This window comes from Ovis aries, chromosome 6 (genome assembly GCF_016772045.2).
Source record: "Ovis aries strain OAR_USU_Benz2616 breed Rambouillet chromosome 6, ARS-UI_Ramb_v3.0, whole genome shotgun sequence".
NCBI classification, from domain to species: domain Eukaryota; kingdom Metazoa; phylum Chordata; class Mammalia; order Artiodactyla; family Bovidae; genus Ovis; species Ovis aries.
The window spans coordinates 41,441,652-41,459,001 of NC_056059.1; the positions used below are offsets into that span (position 1 = coordinate 41,441,652).

Here is a 17,350-nt window from a genome sequence, read left to right on the forward strand (position 1 = left end):
AGGGGATATTAGATAAAGTGAAATAATATCAATATGGACTAAATGCTCTCAATACAAGCAGATATATCGGTTATAAACATTTTATCTCAGTTTAAGTGCTAACATTCGGACTCAAAGTGTTTCTAATAGTTTTAACGTTCTTCTGCTCTGAAAACGTTACTGAAACTTACCAAAAAAGTTTATTTTATTAATCTTTCCTACCCTGAAAAACCCACCTCTCCTCAAGTCCACCCCGGAGTAACATTTCTCTGATCTCATTCCAGGTGCCTCTTATGCTCCCTCAAGAAATTTTTATTGCAAAACAGAGAATTTTTAGAAGTCACTAAAAAGCACTCCCTTACCTTCTAAACCTGCTTCAATCAGCCCAAACTGTTCCAATAATTTAACAAAAAGCACAATGACGATCAGAACTGCTATCATCTCAAGCCCTTCCAAGTTCATGGTCAGCTAGGTCATGGTCCGACCACAGCTACTGGAAAGTGCTCCTCTGCCTGGCTCTCTTTGTAAAGCCATTAAACTACATTAAGAAGGCTACTGCCAGAGAAGGGGAGGAGGAGAGCTAGAGAGAGAGGGAGAGAGAGAGGGAGAGCGAGCGCAAGGAGACGACGAGATGGAGAGAGGGCGTGAATGAGAGAAAATGTATTCATCCTGTCTACTGTAGCAGAGGCCAGAAGTGGCAGCCGGATAAAGTCGGGCCTGTCGGAATTATCGGCTTCCTCTTTACCACTCTTACACAGAAAGACAGCCACGCATGAAGTAAGGCGCAGATCAATCGAAGACCCGGGAGGTTACCAGGAAGGTCCCCAGAAAACAGGACGCCCGGCAGTGATGGCTCCGCAGCCCCGGGACCAGCGCGCCCCGCGCCGCCGCTGCCGCCAGTGGCTTTGTTGGGCTGGTCAGTTGCCTTGGAAACGGAAACTAACCAGGGGCTGGACTCCCGCTGCAGACAGGGACCAGAGCATCGAATTTGAAATAAAGAACAATCTGAAAATGCCAAGAGGCGAAGTCACAGCTTAGATTCAGCTGCTTCCGAAAGCCTGTTTACGAGTCAGGAAAAGCGAAGTGTGTATTTTGTCCCAACTAGCTGAGCGCAGAGAGAAATGAGGCTTAAGGGACTCTCGTGTAATATTGACTTTATTTTTTTCAGTGAGTTGCCTTATCCTGGGGCTCTGTGTGAGTCATTGTGAACTAATATTCCGGTTTGAGTGGTAATCATCACATCGTTTCAAAGCATGGGTATGATAAACTAGTAAGTATTCTTAATATTTGTAAATCTTAGAGTTTAGAGTTACCTTATGCCTTAGCTCATTGCCATTCAATACACCAATATATATAGTTAGGTATATTCTTTCATTGTGTACCTTCTATGCTTGTTTGTATGTTTTTAATTGATTTGAGTGAATCTGGAGCCAGAGAAAGTTTAAGAACAGTCGATCAGAAACACAATTTGTTTGGAGTTTCTGTCTCTAACTTACACAACCATTTCACATTTGTGTCTCCCCGATTACTGACCAAATAGATCAAGCTCACATTAAAATACAGAATTAAAACAACAACAACAACAACAAGAGTTAGAAAGCATCTCATAAACACAATTCAAGTCTCCTGTTTCAGAGATGAGCAAACTTAGGAGCAAGAAGGAAGAGGAAACATCAGGCAAAGGAAGGGCAGGGTAGCTTTTGAAGAAACATAGCAAAATGATTTGGAGGAGAGGTTCGAGAGCCTGACTTTCTGTATTCAGGTCTGACTACTTACTAGCTGTGTGATCTTGGGTAAATTACTTAACATCTCCATGCTTTAATATCCTCATCTGTAAAAGGGAGCATGGTAATAGCACTTAGTCCGTTGGAAACCTTGAGGGAATTAATGAGTAATACTGTTAGGACAGATTAAGAGCTCAGTCACTACTAGCTCTTGTTTTTATCACACGTCTCTCCATGCTTATGCATACCACGCAGAGCTGGCAGGGCAATTACTCTGAAATACAACTCTCATCTTATCATATGTGTGTATGCTAAGTCACTTCAGCTGGGCCTCACTCTTTGAGAGCCCATGATCAGTAGCCCGTCAGGCTTCTCTGTTCATGGGATTCTCCAGGTAGGAATACTTGAGTCAGTTGCCTATTCCCTTCCTTAGGGGATCTTCGGGACTCAGGAATTGAACTCACATCTCATTATGTCTCCTTCATTAGCAGGCAGGTTTTTAACTGCTGAGCTACATGGGAAGCTCCAAACCTTTCATGGCTCCCCATCTGCCTACTGAATAAAGTCTACGATCCTTGGAGCACCATCTTGGTTTCTACATGATCTGGTACCAGCTTGAGGATTGTACCTCATCGGCCTTCTGTTCATTCACTGTACCTGAAAGCTCAGCTTCCTTCCTCTAAACTCATTCTCTGCTTCTCCATCATACAGGCTTTGTTAAAACAAACAAACATGTATTTCATGTATTTTGAAAATCCTTTCCACACCAACTCTGCCTGTCAGGCTCATAAAACTTTTCCATGAAACTTCTCCAAGCAGTACTGAAACAACTCTCTCCCTTTTTTTGTGTTTTTGTAGTACTTTCTCTCTCTCTCTCAGTACATTATATTATAACCACTTGAGTGAACATCTTCACAAATTAAGGGTAAATTTCTAGAAGGCATAAATCACATCTTTGTTATCTTTAAGGATAACATGCCTCCATGGAGGGCAAATCATACTTCATTGATGTGCAGTATAGGTACTTGTTGGATAACAATAGTCACTACTAATTATGTAATTACCACATACCAGATGCTTTATATGTTCTGCTTTTCCCTCTTAGTCAGTGTGAAAACAGATATAATCAGAGGAAATTTACAGAGGAACACTGCACCTCCTAGAATTTAAATAACAGGCTCAAGGTCATGCTGCTGTTGAGTGATGGGACCAAGATTCAAACTCTGATTTGTTCAACCCAAAGTCCATTATTTCTTCTCATTATTCCACACAGTTTTAAATGAATTAGAAAGCCAAGCAGTGGCACGAGTACTTATCAGCCTAGAAATGAATGTTACACCCAAAATGATTCTCCCAAACTGTTTCGTGGCATTCTTACTAACCCATTAATCCCCATAACTTTGCAACAGGAGAAGTTTTCAAACTAGTAGTTAACCGAATCCATGGCACTTCCTTCCTGCTCATTCACAGGATTCTTATTACTTACTTAAACACACATAACCTGTGGTCTCTAGAGGGGGGTTTTCTTTGTTTTTCTGCCCTAGGGAACTCAGTAGAGCCCTTCAATTTGCCCTATAAATAAAATTCAATGATTACTTTTTTACGTTTGCAATTAAAATTGATATCTTGGCAATAAAAGCAAAAATTAAAAAGTGTAACTACATCAATCTGAAAAGCTTCTGGGTAGTAAAAAAAAGAAAGTGAAAGTGAAGTCGCTCAGTCATGTACGACTCTTTGCGATCCCCTGGACTGTAGCCCTCCAGGCTCCTCCGTCCATGGGATTCTCCAGGCAAGAATACTGGAGTGGGTTGCCATTTCAAGTCAACAAAATAAAAAGGCAACTTACAGGATGCAAAAAATATTTGCAAACTATATAGCTAATTCTGGATGGAAATGTCACTCTGTTGACTTGTGAGCTATAAATCTTCACCTTTTAAAAATATAATTTAAAAAATATCTAATAAAGGGTTAGTATCCAAAATATATGAGGAACTCATGCAACTCAATAGCAGAAAAAGGCAAATAACTTGATTAAAAAATGTGCCTAGGTCCTGAATAGACACTTTTCTCACATGACCTACAAGTGGCCAGCAGGTTATGAACAGGTGCTCAACATCATTAATCATGAGGGAAATGCAAGTCAAAACCTTAATGAGATACTACTTCATACCTGTTAGTATAGCTATTATCAAAAAATAAAAGATAAATATTAGCAAGGATAAGGAGAAAGGATAATTTTTTGCACTGTAAATTGGTACCATCATTGGGGAAACATTATGAAGGTTGTTCAAAAAATTAAAAATAGAGTTATCACCTGATTTAGAAATATATACAGAGTATTTCTCTTTGAAGTAAATGAACTCAGCACTTTGAAAAGTTTCCCACACTTTCATGTTCATTACTCACAACAGCCAAGATACGGAAACAACCTAAGTGCCTGTCAGTGGATAAATGGATAAAGAAATTGTGATACACACACACACACACACACACACACACAACACACACACACAACACAACACACATACACACACGGCAACATTATTCTGCCTTGAAAAAGAAGGTAATCCTGACATTTGTGACAACATGGATGAACCTACAGGACATTATGTTAAGAAAAATGAGCTAGACACAAAAAGACAAATGCTGCATGATCTCACTTAAAGTGGAATCTAAGAAAGTTGAGTTTGCAGAAGCTAATTGCAGTTACCGGGGTGGGGAGGTAGGGCAGAAGTTGGTCAAAGCATATGAAGTTGCAGTTATGTAGGATGAATCAATTTCAGATATTTAATGCATAGCATGATGACTATAGTTAATATTATATTGTATATTGAAATTTGCTAAGACAGATTTCTGGTGCTATCACGACAAAAAAGGGTTACTATGTAAGGAGACATATAGAATAATTAGCTTGACTGAAGTAGTCATTGCACTATGTATATCAAAATATCATATTGCACATTTTAAATATATATAATTTTATGAAAATAAAATAAAATTGATGTTCCTGGAGTGAGAGCTGTGTATAGGTACTATGCTAGTGAAAAGTGCTAGAATAAGGATCTGTCCACTAGGTCTGGGTGTTGCAGTGATGGGGTCCTTTGGACCTGAATTGTTCTTCCCAGTGCAGATGTTTGGAAGATTCTCTTGTAGCTCAGTCAGTAAAGAATTCACCTGCAGTGTAGGAGTCTGCCTGCAATGCAGGAGTTGCCGATTGGATCCCTGGGTTGGGAAGATCCCCTGAAGAAGAAATGGCAATCCACTCCAGTATTCTTGCCAGGGAAATCCCATGGGCAGAGGAGCCTGGAGGGCAACAGTCCTTGGGGTTGCAGAAGAGTCAGACAAGACTTAGTGACTAAACCACCACCCCTGACCCCAGGGGCGAAGAATAAAGTGCAGATGTTTACCACAGACTGTTTGGCTCATAAGCTCAGGCTTTTGCCCTTGCTGTTCCCTCTAATAATGCTTATTCCCAGAATGCTCTGTGAATGAGCGACTTTTTTTAGGTCTTAGCTTTTAAGCCCCAAGACAGAGAGGCCCTTGTTAACCACAATATCCCCTGGAATCACTACTCCTTGAACAAATGCTCTTTCCTCCAAAGCATCATCACCACTTGATAGGTATACCTGTCTAACTATTTATATAGTATCTCCTCCTGTTAGAATACAACCTCCTATCGATGAAGGCAGAGATTTTTATCCACCTTGTTCACTGGGATATCCCTTGAACTTAACATAGTGCCTGGCACATACGAGGCATGCATGTGTGCTAAGTCACTTCAGTTGTGTCTGATTCTTCATGGACTGTAGGCTGCCAGGTTCTTCTGTTCATGGGAGTCTCCAGGCAAGAATACTGGAGTGGGTTACCATGCCCTCTTCCAGGGATCTTCCCAACCTGGGAATCAAAGCCATGTCTCTTACATCTCCTGCATTGGCAGGCAGATTCTTTATCACTAGAGCCACCTGGGAAGCCCTCATAAGAGGCAATGACTAACTTTTGAATGAATACTGTAGCTAACACTCTCACCTTCCCTAAAAGCCACCTGCTCTCTCACTGAAATTCCAAAGCCCCACTCCCTGTTATCTAGAGAGTGAAGTCTACCCAGGGATCCTTGCAAGGTTTCTGCATGCTCCCTCTCAATGCTGTCACATGGTGTTCCTGGTATCTCTCCTTAAGGGGAGCCATAAGCCTGCACATTCAAATGTCTTGGCTGTGTTCTTTTCTCAGTAAGATTTGCATTTCCTGATGATGTGACCAAGGAAAGCAATACAAGGAAGGCATCAGAGAAGATCTCTCTGTCCAAAATACCTGAACACCATTGGTATGGAGGGTGAGAAGACCCTGGTATGGCTTCCACTCCCATCCTGTGATTGCAGTTGGAAGGACACCAAAGTCTAAATGGGAGAAGTGACCTTGACGATAACTCTTAACTTTGAGTCATGGCTTGGACTCCAATTAAAACGTGAATGCAATGTCTTTTCTTCCAATAGAGCCTGGCCTTCTCTTTTAAAAGGGAAATACTAGCGTAATCAGGTGGTGCTAGTGGTAAAGCACACGTCTGCCAATGCGAGAGACGTAAGAGACATGGGTTCAATCCCTGGATTGGGAAGATCCCCAGGAGGAGGGCATGGAAGCCCACTCCAGTTTTCTTGCTTGGAGAATCCCATGGACAGAGGAGCCCAGCGGGTTAGAGTCCATATGGTTGCAGAGAGTTGGATATGACTAAAAAGACCTCACACTCATGCAGAGTAATCAGTATAAAGAAGGGACCTGGGCACAGACTCCAGAACTTTTACGCCATTCAAGTGACTTCAACTTTCTAAACCTCAGTTTGCTGGTCTTCAAAATGGAGCCAGTATACCTCTCTTGGGGGTGTTATGAGATTAGGTACAATAATATTTGTGAATGATACTTAGGCTCATGGAGCACATAATTTGCCAAACACAGGACTAAGCACAATGACTATGCCAACCTCCAAACAACTCTGAAGAAGATAAAGATTTTTATTCTCACCATACAGATGAAAAAGTGGAGGCCTGGGAGGAGTAAGTAAATTGCCTGATGTCCCAAAGCATCAGAGGCCAGTCAGGCTGCCAGCTGTCACTGACAGTGGCCAAATATACTCCAATCACTTGATACATGCGTTCCTGCATGAACATACAAACTCCACAGGGAAAAGTAACCAACGCTTCATTGTGACTTTTTAAAGATGGCTTATCCTTTCTGGCTTGATGTGACTTTAGATGCAGGAAAGTTCTGTCCCCCTGCCCTGGGGGTGGGTGGAAAAGAAGGATGAGCATGAGGCAGTGGTGAAAGAAAGGGGGTGCTGTTATTATTTACCAAAGATTTACATGAAGTACTTTTAAGAAGCTAATGAGGAGGATTAGAGGCAGGTCTGGGTTTCTGCTTAAAAGAAGCATCAACAGAGAACTTGGGGGAGTCGCTCAGGCTCTGCTGCCACTACCTTGGCCTGTCCCCAGAAAGAGGAGCACACTTAATCAGAGACACTCTTGCTCTTGCACTTCAGGGCATATCCCTAAAGTGCTATTTATTCAAAATCACCAGTTACTGGCAGGAATAAACCCATTCTGCTTCGTTTTCAGCAATATGGCTTTTGGAAGGAAAACAATGTTTCCTTCCAAAATGAGAGATGAGGCTACCCTTTGATGAACTGAGGCAGGGGGCAGGGAACAAAAGGATTCTAGTTATGTGTATCTGTGCATTTTTTGATTCCAAGTTGGGGATGATATTAAATGGGGTGAGGTGGGAGGAGTGGAGGAACTTTCTCCAGATCCTACTCTTAGAGTCTCAGTTAGTTAGCCTGGTCAAAAACTAAACTTCATCTCAACTATTTCCGATTATTCATCATTTATTCACTTGTTAGCTTTATGGTCCAGGTACTGTGCAAGGTGGTATGGGTAATAAAAACTTTCTTCAGTCTTTGCAAAGCTTTAAATCTATTAAAATGAAATTTAGCTGATAGTAGCTAATATTTTTAGGATAACCAGTATTTGACAGATAAGCACTTTCTATGAATTCTTTCACTGCATCCTCATGTAAACCCTATCAGGCAGATGCCATTACCTCTATTGTACAAGGTGAAATTGAGGAACAGAGGGCTTAGTAGATGACAGCAGGAAATAGCCAACCCAGGATTTAAAACCAGGTCTGACTGCAGAGATCATGATCAGACAGTATTTTAGATGCGCAGCTGCATCTGGTGATAGTCTTTAAGGAAAGTACCCTAAGAGTGGAAAGTCCCACTTAGGTTTGATGGCAGAGGTAGGAAGGAGAATGCAACCAAGATCAACCTCATTGCATTGGGCTTATACCATATAAACATTAAGTAAGTGGCTTTCTTTCCTCCATAGCAAGGGCAGTCTGCATTATACAATTGGTAGAGAATGAGGCTAGTCTTCCCAGAGAATTTGACCAGAGCTTGGAAAATACTCTAAGCCAGCTAAATCAGTTTCACTGACACCTCCACTAAGTGTCTTCCCTTATTTTCAGGCCATCTCCCATTGTGACACACAAATGAGCCTCAGTTGCCTGCTTCTAATTCCTCCCTCTTCTTTGATAATTACTTATACCAAAAGAATCTTGCCTGAATCCCATGATTGAGTGAACAAAGGAGGATATTTGGCCCTTAAAACAAATTGAAATATAACTAGGCAGCAATGCATTACATGAGAAATGTGTCTTGGTATAATGTGAAAAAATAAACACACTTATGGAAGTGGCAGGATAACGCAGACATTAGGAACATATTTGGATTCAAATCACCCTTCTGCTACATTAAAGCTTCCTGACTTTGGGCAGGTTCCTCAAATCATTCATTGTAAAGCACTCAAAACAGACTGTCACATAGTAGATGCTCAATAACTGGTACCCGTTACTGTTATTAACTATTGAGCCCATTGCTATACATCAAGTGCTGTGCTCATTGCTTTACATGAATTATCTCAATAAATTCAAATAACTCAATTAGTTAAAAACTGTTATTATTCCCAGTCACCACATGGATAAGAAAGAGTAGGGTATCTTCAACTGATTTGGGATTCTAAAATGGATACATTGCTCACGCCCACCCAACAAATTTACCATCATCTTCACCACAAGTGACACGGGAATAATTTATTCATTTATAATGACCTGACTTTTAAATCATTCTTTAAAAAAAAAAAAACCAGAAATCTAGCTCTCCCTGTTGCAAAGAAAACTACAGGTAAATAGCATTGAAGTAACTTTCCTGGGCACTGGTTTTTGAGAATATGTTAGTCACTTTCCATTCTAGAACATTCCACAGAATGAAAAGGTATGATGAGGTGTTAGTGTGGCATCAGACCACACAGACTCAGGTTGAACTGGATTGTCAGAGTCCTGCATCTGCCAAGGAAATTCATCTTCAAGGACATATTCCACTGTCCCACCAGTCTCCTAGCCCGACCTATGCATCACACTCACATCCCATGAGTAGACAATGTCCTGATGGTAAGAGACCCCCTGGTGGCTTACTTGGTAAAGAATCCACCTGCAGTGTGGGAGACTGAACATTGGTTCAATCCCTGGGCTGGGAAGAGCCCCTGAAGGAGGGCATGGCAACCCACGCCAGTATTCCTTCTGGAGAATCCCCATAAACAGAGGTGCCTTGTGGGCTACAGTCCATGGGGTTGCAGAGTTAGACATGACTGAGAGACTAAGCACAGCACAACCCAAGAGACCAACACTGCACCAGGCTTCACCAGGCAACCGTGTCCTTGGGATAAACAGCCAAGGCAGTCTGCTCGGTGGATGGAGGTAGTTAAACAGAGGAACAATAGGCAGTGACTCAGACACCCTTGGAAGCTGTATTTTAGTGCATCCTTACAGGACTGAAGATAAATGGGAAGAACTGTAAATAGTAGCAATATTATTCAGGACTGGAAAGAGAGAACAGAAAACTGTTATACATATATATTAACTGGCAGTGCTCAAAATTTAGAGTGCATCAGAATTACCTTGAGATCTTCTTCAAAGTGAATCCTCAGACCTCCCCAGAGATTCTGATTTAGTAGGTCTCAGACAGAGCTCATGAATCTCCATTTTTTTATCAAACATTTCATGATTCTAATGCAGGACTTCTCTGGACCACACCATGAGAAACACTGCATTAATCTGCTCAAACAATCTTATCCAGTAAGTAACATAGCCTTCAGGGAGACATTTCCCCAGCTTATTAAAAACTAGCTGAGAGTCACACATTTTATAAACTTGACAGGGTTAAGAATAGAGAGGGGCTCCATCAGTTTCTCAAACTTCTCTAGAAAGCCTTTTTTTCCCTACTAGAAGTAAGATATTTTAAAATCATTTGTGACTAGATACAAGTTTCCATATCATATTGTCAAGTATTTTTTGTGACTTATCCTCAGCCTCCATCACAACTTCCTTCACTAAGAAGCTTCACATGCAAACTTCAATGGAGACACTTCTCTGCATTGCTACATATCTTAGCCTCCATCTTGAATCTATCTCTATAGCATCCTCTTTTTAGCTCTAAATGTAGTCACTTAAATGAGGGACAACACGGATATGCAGCCATCTCAATAACCAAGCAAAGTGAAGTAAATAGCAACTGATGGATGCCAATGTTCAGAAGTGTGAAGCTGATTTAGATAAAGTAGACATTTCAGTTTGAGATCTAATAAAAAACAAAACAGCAGTCACAAGGAGCCATTCCCCATTACTCTGCTGGGGATAATCTTTATCTAAATCAATACTGTAAAAGTAACAAAAGGCACAAAGTCGTCTGCTGCATAATTCATTTATTATGAAATTATATAAGACTCAAAGAATTGAAACAGGATTATTTATGTGATCATTAAACCCAGGGCAATTTCTACAGATTTTTGGTCCTGTTTAGTGGAAATCTTAGTCACAGATATATATTTAGCCAGGTTTCATTACACGTATTGTTACTTCCAACTAAGTATTCCTCATTACAGTTGACATGCTGTGCTTCCTTACTGTGCACCGGTGAAGTAGTTCAGTCGTGTCTGACTCTTTGTGACCCCATGGACTGTAGCCTACCAGGCGCCTCCATCCATGGAATTTTCCAGGCAAGAGTGCTGGAGTGGGTTGCTATTTCCTTCTCCAGGGGATCTTCCCGACCCAGGGATTGAACCCAGGTCTCCCACACTGCAGGCAGATGCTTTACTGTCTGAGCTACGAGGGAAGCCCTTACTGTAGCAGTTTAAACATTGTTTATTCTTTTATTTTACTGCACCAAAGAATTAAAAAAATATGAAAAGTAATATACAATAATCCCCTTGACAACTTTTCATGCTACTCATATGTTGTCGTTTAATTACTAACAACTCTAACTTAATCACTTTTTAATAACCCTACTTTTCAACAGGAATATTTCAACTATAATAGCCATGATACTTACATCATGCTAGAATGAAATCTTGCATAATAACTAAGCTTATATTTTATGTGAAACACACATACAAGACTTACATTTAGTAGGACCCCACTGGCAAGAAAAAATGATCACCAGAGCAATGGTAATGTAACTCATTAAATAACAGAAAGTGGCCTCAAAGAGTTAAAAAGATAAACTTTTATACAAACTTTGGGGCATACTACGTTAAATTTAGCTATGGAAGCCATGAACAGCTTAAAACATTTTTGAAGGGTCATGAGAACCAGCTAGTCTGGTATAACCTTCTACTTTGATAATCGAGGATGTCACCTCTTTGCACTCTGGCATTACTGTAGTTATCATCTACTGCTACATAGCAAAGTATCACAAGCTGAGGGACTTAGGAAAACACAAATTTAATATTTAGTGGTTTCCATGGATGAAGAGTCTGGTTATGGGTTAGCTGAGTCCTCCACTCAGGCTTAAGTCAAAGAGTAGCATCAGACTACAGTCACTTCTGAAGCACTGGGTCTGATTCAGCATACACTGGTTGTTCACAGAATGAATTTCTTTGTGGCTGTATGACTGAGGTCCCTATTTTCTTATTAGCTGTTGGATAGGGAATCACTCCCAATTCCTAGAACTTGTTTTTAGTTCTTTGCCCTCAATACAACATGGTGGTTTGTTTCTTCAATGCCAGTGGGAAAACATCTCTTATGTTTCAGATCTCTCTGATCCCTTTTCAGGAGTGACTTGATTAAGTCAAAATCACCCAGATTTTCCACTTTTGATGAACTCAAAGACAACTGATTAGGAACCTTAATTATGTTTGCAAAATCATTTCCACCATATACAGTCCCATAATTATGGCATATCAGAATGATAAATCCTACTTAGAATTTATAGTTACCACAGATCACTACCATAGTTACAAATCAAATCTTACTTACACTCAAAGGAAAGGGATTATACAGGGAAGGTACACCAGGATGTGGAATCTTACGGCCATCTTAGAATTCTGCCTACTACCGTGTATTTCTACTCTAATTGCTGAGTAGCCTGCCAGGGGTCCCATGGTTAGGAGTCACTGAAAGATAAATTTTATTTCATTATTTTGATTCAAACTACATTTGGGAGGATGCTCAGCAGAGAGCTATGAGGCATTTGGCTGCTGAATGTACAGAAACAAACAGACAGATCTGAAGTCCTAGAGTGGAGCTGTCCACCAGCCACGTATAGCAGCGAGAGGAGAAAATGGCTAGAGAAAACCACAGCTGCACTATGGTTGTCCACTCTGGCACAGACTGCATATTGACCAGCTGTCTTCATCCACTGATGTGCAGAAAGCAAGAGAATAATCTAGGACAGGATGAAGAGTAGCACGTTTGGTGCCATACCACGATAGCTTCCAGACTGCATTCATTACAAATTAGATTCTCTAGAGAGTAGATTTTGTCTCCTGCTTCTTACTGCAATAGCAATTGCAGCCTAGCCCTCTTTTCACTATGGTCATGACCAATTTTATGGATATCTCTTTTACTCCCATCACAACAGATCACAGTGAAATCATTGTCTGGGTACAAATCCTAATTCCTTAACCTTAGTTACCTCACCTCTAAAATATGCATAGTAATAACATCTCAGAGTTCCTGAGTTGAACTTTCAACAAGTTAAGCAACCCAGATGAGTGTCAAGTAAAGAGAAAATAAATGTTATTGGGATTGGTATTTATAATTAGAATGGGTGGGTGTTATAGTTACTTTGCTCTCAAGGTATACCCAGCTGTGTCAGAATTACAGCATCCACTCAATGTGTGCCTGTTAAAACTCTGATAAGCCAGTTTCCCCCATCTGATGTACCTTCAGTCTACACTATTGTCGGAGTGATAGGAACATGCTATTCATCATCTTCAATTCTCAGTGGTATCTTGCTGACTCCAGAATGGAATTCCCAAACCATATCAAGGCATAAAAATTTCCTTCCAGTCAAGGAGACCTCTAGCCTCATTACCCAAGAATCTGTCTTCAAGTCCTGCTAAACTACCGCTGTAGTCAAAATACCAGGTTTATTTCTTCAACTGCTTCCTTTTCCTTCTGAGAAATCAACTTAAATATCTTCACTTGGGTGGGGTATTTCACAAAACCCTTTCTCCAACCATACAATATTGACCTCCTTTTTCTTTCTGCTTTGTATTCATGTCACCTATGATCCTTTTAAGATTTATTAACTGGTTGGCATAACTAACTCCTCTATGAAACTATGAGTCCTTGAAAGGAAGAATCATATCTTATTTATCTTTCCAACATCAGGAATTATCCATGTGCATTAGTTGATCAGTAAATGTTGTGGTAAATGAAGGAGGGTTGGAAGAAAGGTCACAAGGGGAACTTAAGGCAGATGGAAAACCCTTCATGCGTTCATATCACCATGCCTAGAATCCAACCATTATTTCATTTTTCATTCCTGCAAATAACTTGAAAGGCAGAAAATATTAATCACTGACACCTTGGTGTGAAAGAGGTTTATTACTTTTATACAGGAAAAGTGAGACCCCTGGCAACCTGGCTATTTGACACCTGATTATGCTATGCATAAAGGAGATATTCCTAAGAGCCAGTTTGTTAGCAGGTAAAAAAAGCTCATCCAATAGAATAGTTGAACTGGAAAATCTAGAGTGATTCTAAGACAATCCAGTATATTCTAAGACAGTCCAGTGTTTCTAAGACAATCTCTAGTCTGCAAAATTGTGCCTCCCTTCTTTTCTATTAACGTTTTACTATATTGAACATTCACATTTTTTAGGGGGGGTGAATAATAAATAATGGTGGTTCAGATGATAAAGAACCTGCCTGCAATGTAGGAGACCTGGGTTCGATTCCTGGATTAGGAAGATCCCCTGGAGAAGGGAACAGCTACCCACTTCAGTATTTCTGCCTGGGAAATTATAGCGGCAAAGGAGACTGGCAGGCTACAGTCCATAGGGCTGCAAAGGATTGAACATGTCTGAATGACTGATTGCACACATACATTTTTGTTAAATGGAAATGCTTGTCATTAACAAGAGGAAAAAAATCATCATTTGCTCTGGAGAACTACGTGTGTCAATTTGCTTTTACAATATCTTGGACTTGATCAAATTCTCAATTCACATGTCAACTGCTCCTTTTTCATAATTTATAAACCCTAATGATTTTAGCATAAAGTTAATCAACACATTTGCATTAATGAACATACAAATGATTTTGATTAATTAACATAAAATTGTGAAAATCTGCTTGTTACTCAGTGTCCAAAAACATTTTCCATCTTTTTTATATGACTCTCTACACTTTGGGGGGTTGTAAATGCAATAAAATTCATGGAGAAATCAAAAGGGCAAACGTATTTATATCAACTGCATTTTTTTAAACAATTCCATTTCAAAAATATGATAAAAACATCCATTCCTATAATATATATACATATACATATACATATACATATATATATGAGAAGGAAATGGCAACCCACTCCAGTACTTCTTGCCTTGAAAATCCCATGGATGGAGGAGCTTGGTGCAGGCTACTATCCATGGGGTCACAAAGAGTCGGGCACGACTGAGTGACTTCACTCACTCACTCATATCTATCTATCTATCTATCTATCTATATGAAGTCACAAGGTATGACTATAGAGGGCAGCGTATGTGTATGTATGAATATTCACTGTCAGAACTTATGTATCCAAATGAGTCTTTAACCCTTTATAGAAGCTGTGTATGAAAGTTATGCAGTTGTTCCAATGATGCTGCCTTTGCTCAAACATATTCAAGCTCCCCTTTTGGGAATTCCCTTTAGATTCTGGCTACTATCAAGTTCAAAGCTTCCAGTCCTCTGCACCAGTGAAAATGAAAATGAATGAGACTTTCATAGCCATCTCCTCATTGGTAAGCATTTCTGAAAATATTTAATGTTTTAAATATTTAATAATAAATTGAAAATATTTAATATATTATATTAGAATACATCTATTAATATACATAATTTATATAAATATATATTAGAATATATTTCTAACAACAGAGAAAACATTTAAGAATCGTAAATGACTCCCATGGCACCTGCCTTGTGAACACTGCTGATGTGATGAGTGCCTTGCTAACTGCTTGAGCTTCCCATGGTTGCTTCTCTCTCTCAGGTCACCAGGAGTGTCATATCTAGCTAACCAGCAAATGCGGGCTCCTGAAGCTTGACGTGGCTGGCCAAGATTCCACCTGCATATGGATTCCTCATGAAGTTAATAGAACCTAAAGTTTGCCTGAAGCCCAGCTGTGTCTTCACTGTCATTTGCATGAAAAATAATTCAAGCTTTATCCAACTCACAGAAAGGCACAGCCTCTTCTCATCATGTTTTAACTACTTTGTTTTGTAAACTGCATCACTGAAAAGGGAGATACTCAAAGAGAGTAACGTGGCTATTTTTTATTGACTTATGGCTACCTACTCCAGTATTCTTGCCTGGAGATTTCCATGGACAGAGGACCCTGGGGGGCTACAGTTCATGGAGTCTTAAAGAGTAGGACATGACTGAGAAACTAACACTTTCTATGCACAGGTTTGCTAGGAAAGGAGATTTGTAATCCAAGACTAGAATAAGCCTTTCATTTTATCATTGAATTTCAATATATACTATCCTTGCCTACACTTCCAGGATAATTAGAAGTTCACAGCATCATTATTAGTCACAGTAATCCTAACAATTTCTTGCTACCCAGGACAGAAATGAGTCTCGACAATTCTATTCCATTTGGGAAAAAAACATCTTGGATTCACCATTCCCTTAAGCTCATGACGTTGAAAGTTTGAATTAGGATTTGGAAAAGGTCATTTTTCTATATATTATATCAGTTATTTACTTTTACATTTTGAGACTTATGCACTGTGTATCAAAGTACTTTTTTTTTTTTTTTACTATTGTACCACTAAATAGCAGGAAAGAAAATGATACACTAGTCTGTGCTTTCTTTTCATGCTAAAATCCTGTTATTTGTGTAGTGCTCACTGATATAGGCCCCTAATAAGTGCAAGTTTCTACATAAACTTCGGATTCATTTTATTAAAGAGCCTAGGCATAAAGAGAAGCTTATTTTTCTCTTTGTGGACTTAATCTTGTAACTCTACAAGGCTAGCACAAACCCTCTTGACCTTATATTTTTCCCAGATATCAGAAACATGAAGTCATTCAATCAGGAATTGTTTAAAAAATATATATATTTAAGCCTTAAATAAACTATGGAGAAAAGTCAACATAATTCTTCCTGTTAAAAAATGAACTCTGCCCAGTGTTATGTGGCAGTTTGGATGGGACAGGAGTTTGGGGACAATGGACACATGTACGTGTACGGCTGAATTCCTTCGCTTTTCACCTGAAGCTATCACAACACTGTTAGTCAGCTATATTCCAATGCAAAATAAAAAGTGTTTTAAAAGTGAACTCTGGAACATCGCTATTAATAATTTGACAAGGGCTGTGCACACCTGTGAAGAATGAGGTGCTACACTAAGTAGATAATAAACCTGACATATTTGAAGAGAGAGCTTATGAAGTCAGTGCAAATTCTAATATGGTACTTAGAGCTCACTCTCTTCACAGGCACAAAAAGAGAAATGCCAAAGATAAGTTTAAAGGGGGCCGAGGCCCTTCTTTCTGCTTGCCAAGATCTACCAGTCTGTCCAATCTTTCTATCTTCAGACAGGCTTTGCTAGCAGCCATGATCATCTGGCCCCATTTACATGTGGTTGGATCAACCACATCTGAAGTAGGAATAGACTTAAGGAGCGACAGATACATTAATGTAGCATGGAATGAACCTTGCCTGAAGCCCTGCAGTGAACTTAGGATCCAGTGCATAACTAGTTTTCACCTTATATTTAAATCCACAGTTTACATCTCCTGCCTGCCTACCAGTTACCAGAATTTCTCTTTTGGCTTATAAAATCCTCAAATGCTGGCTACCTTCCTGGATCTCTGGAGATTGTCTTCTCCTCAGTGACCCACTGTGGTAATCTACCTATTCACCCAATATGAGTCTACTATGTCTTGCTGAATTTGTCTGACCCTTGAGTCACCTAGTCACCTCTTGAATATCAGTGCACACAAGATAATGATAGCCCAGGAGAGTTAACGCCCTTCTACCCATGGTGAAGTCAGACAAACTTTGTCTTCTAACACCCTACACAGAAATACACATGTGTGTACACAATCA

The 17,350-nt window shown here is 39.8% G+C and overlaps 1 protein-coding gene across 2 annotated transcripts in view; it reads right to left on the bottom strand.

Annotated features, from left to right (window-relative positions):
* The window catches only part of KCNIP4 (potassium voltage-gated channel interacting protein 4), a 1,312,996-nt gene that overhangs the window by 578,306 nt on the left and 717,340 nt on the right, over nt 1–17,350 (bottom strand). Inside the window, exon 1 of one of the 2 annotated variants that reach the window (XM_004009732.5) lies at nt 342–536. The exons of the other annotated variant lie outside the window; for it this stretch is intronic. Coding sequence (XP_004009781.1) covers nt 342–441 — 100 coding nt within the window. The 5' untranslated portion in view covers nt 442–536. Of the gene's footprint in view, nt 1–341; nt 537–17,350 lie in introns of those variants that run through there. 2 annotated transcript variants of the gene reach the window in all.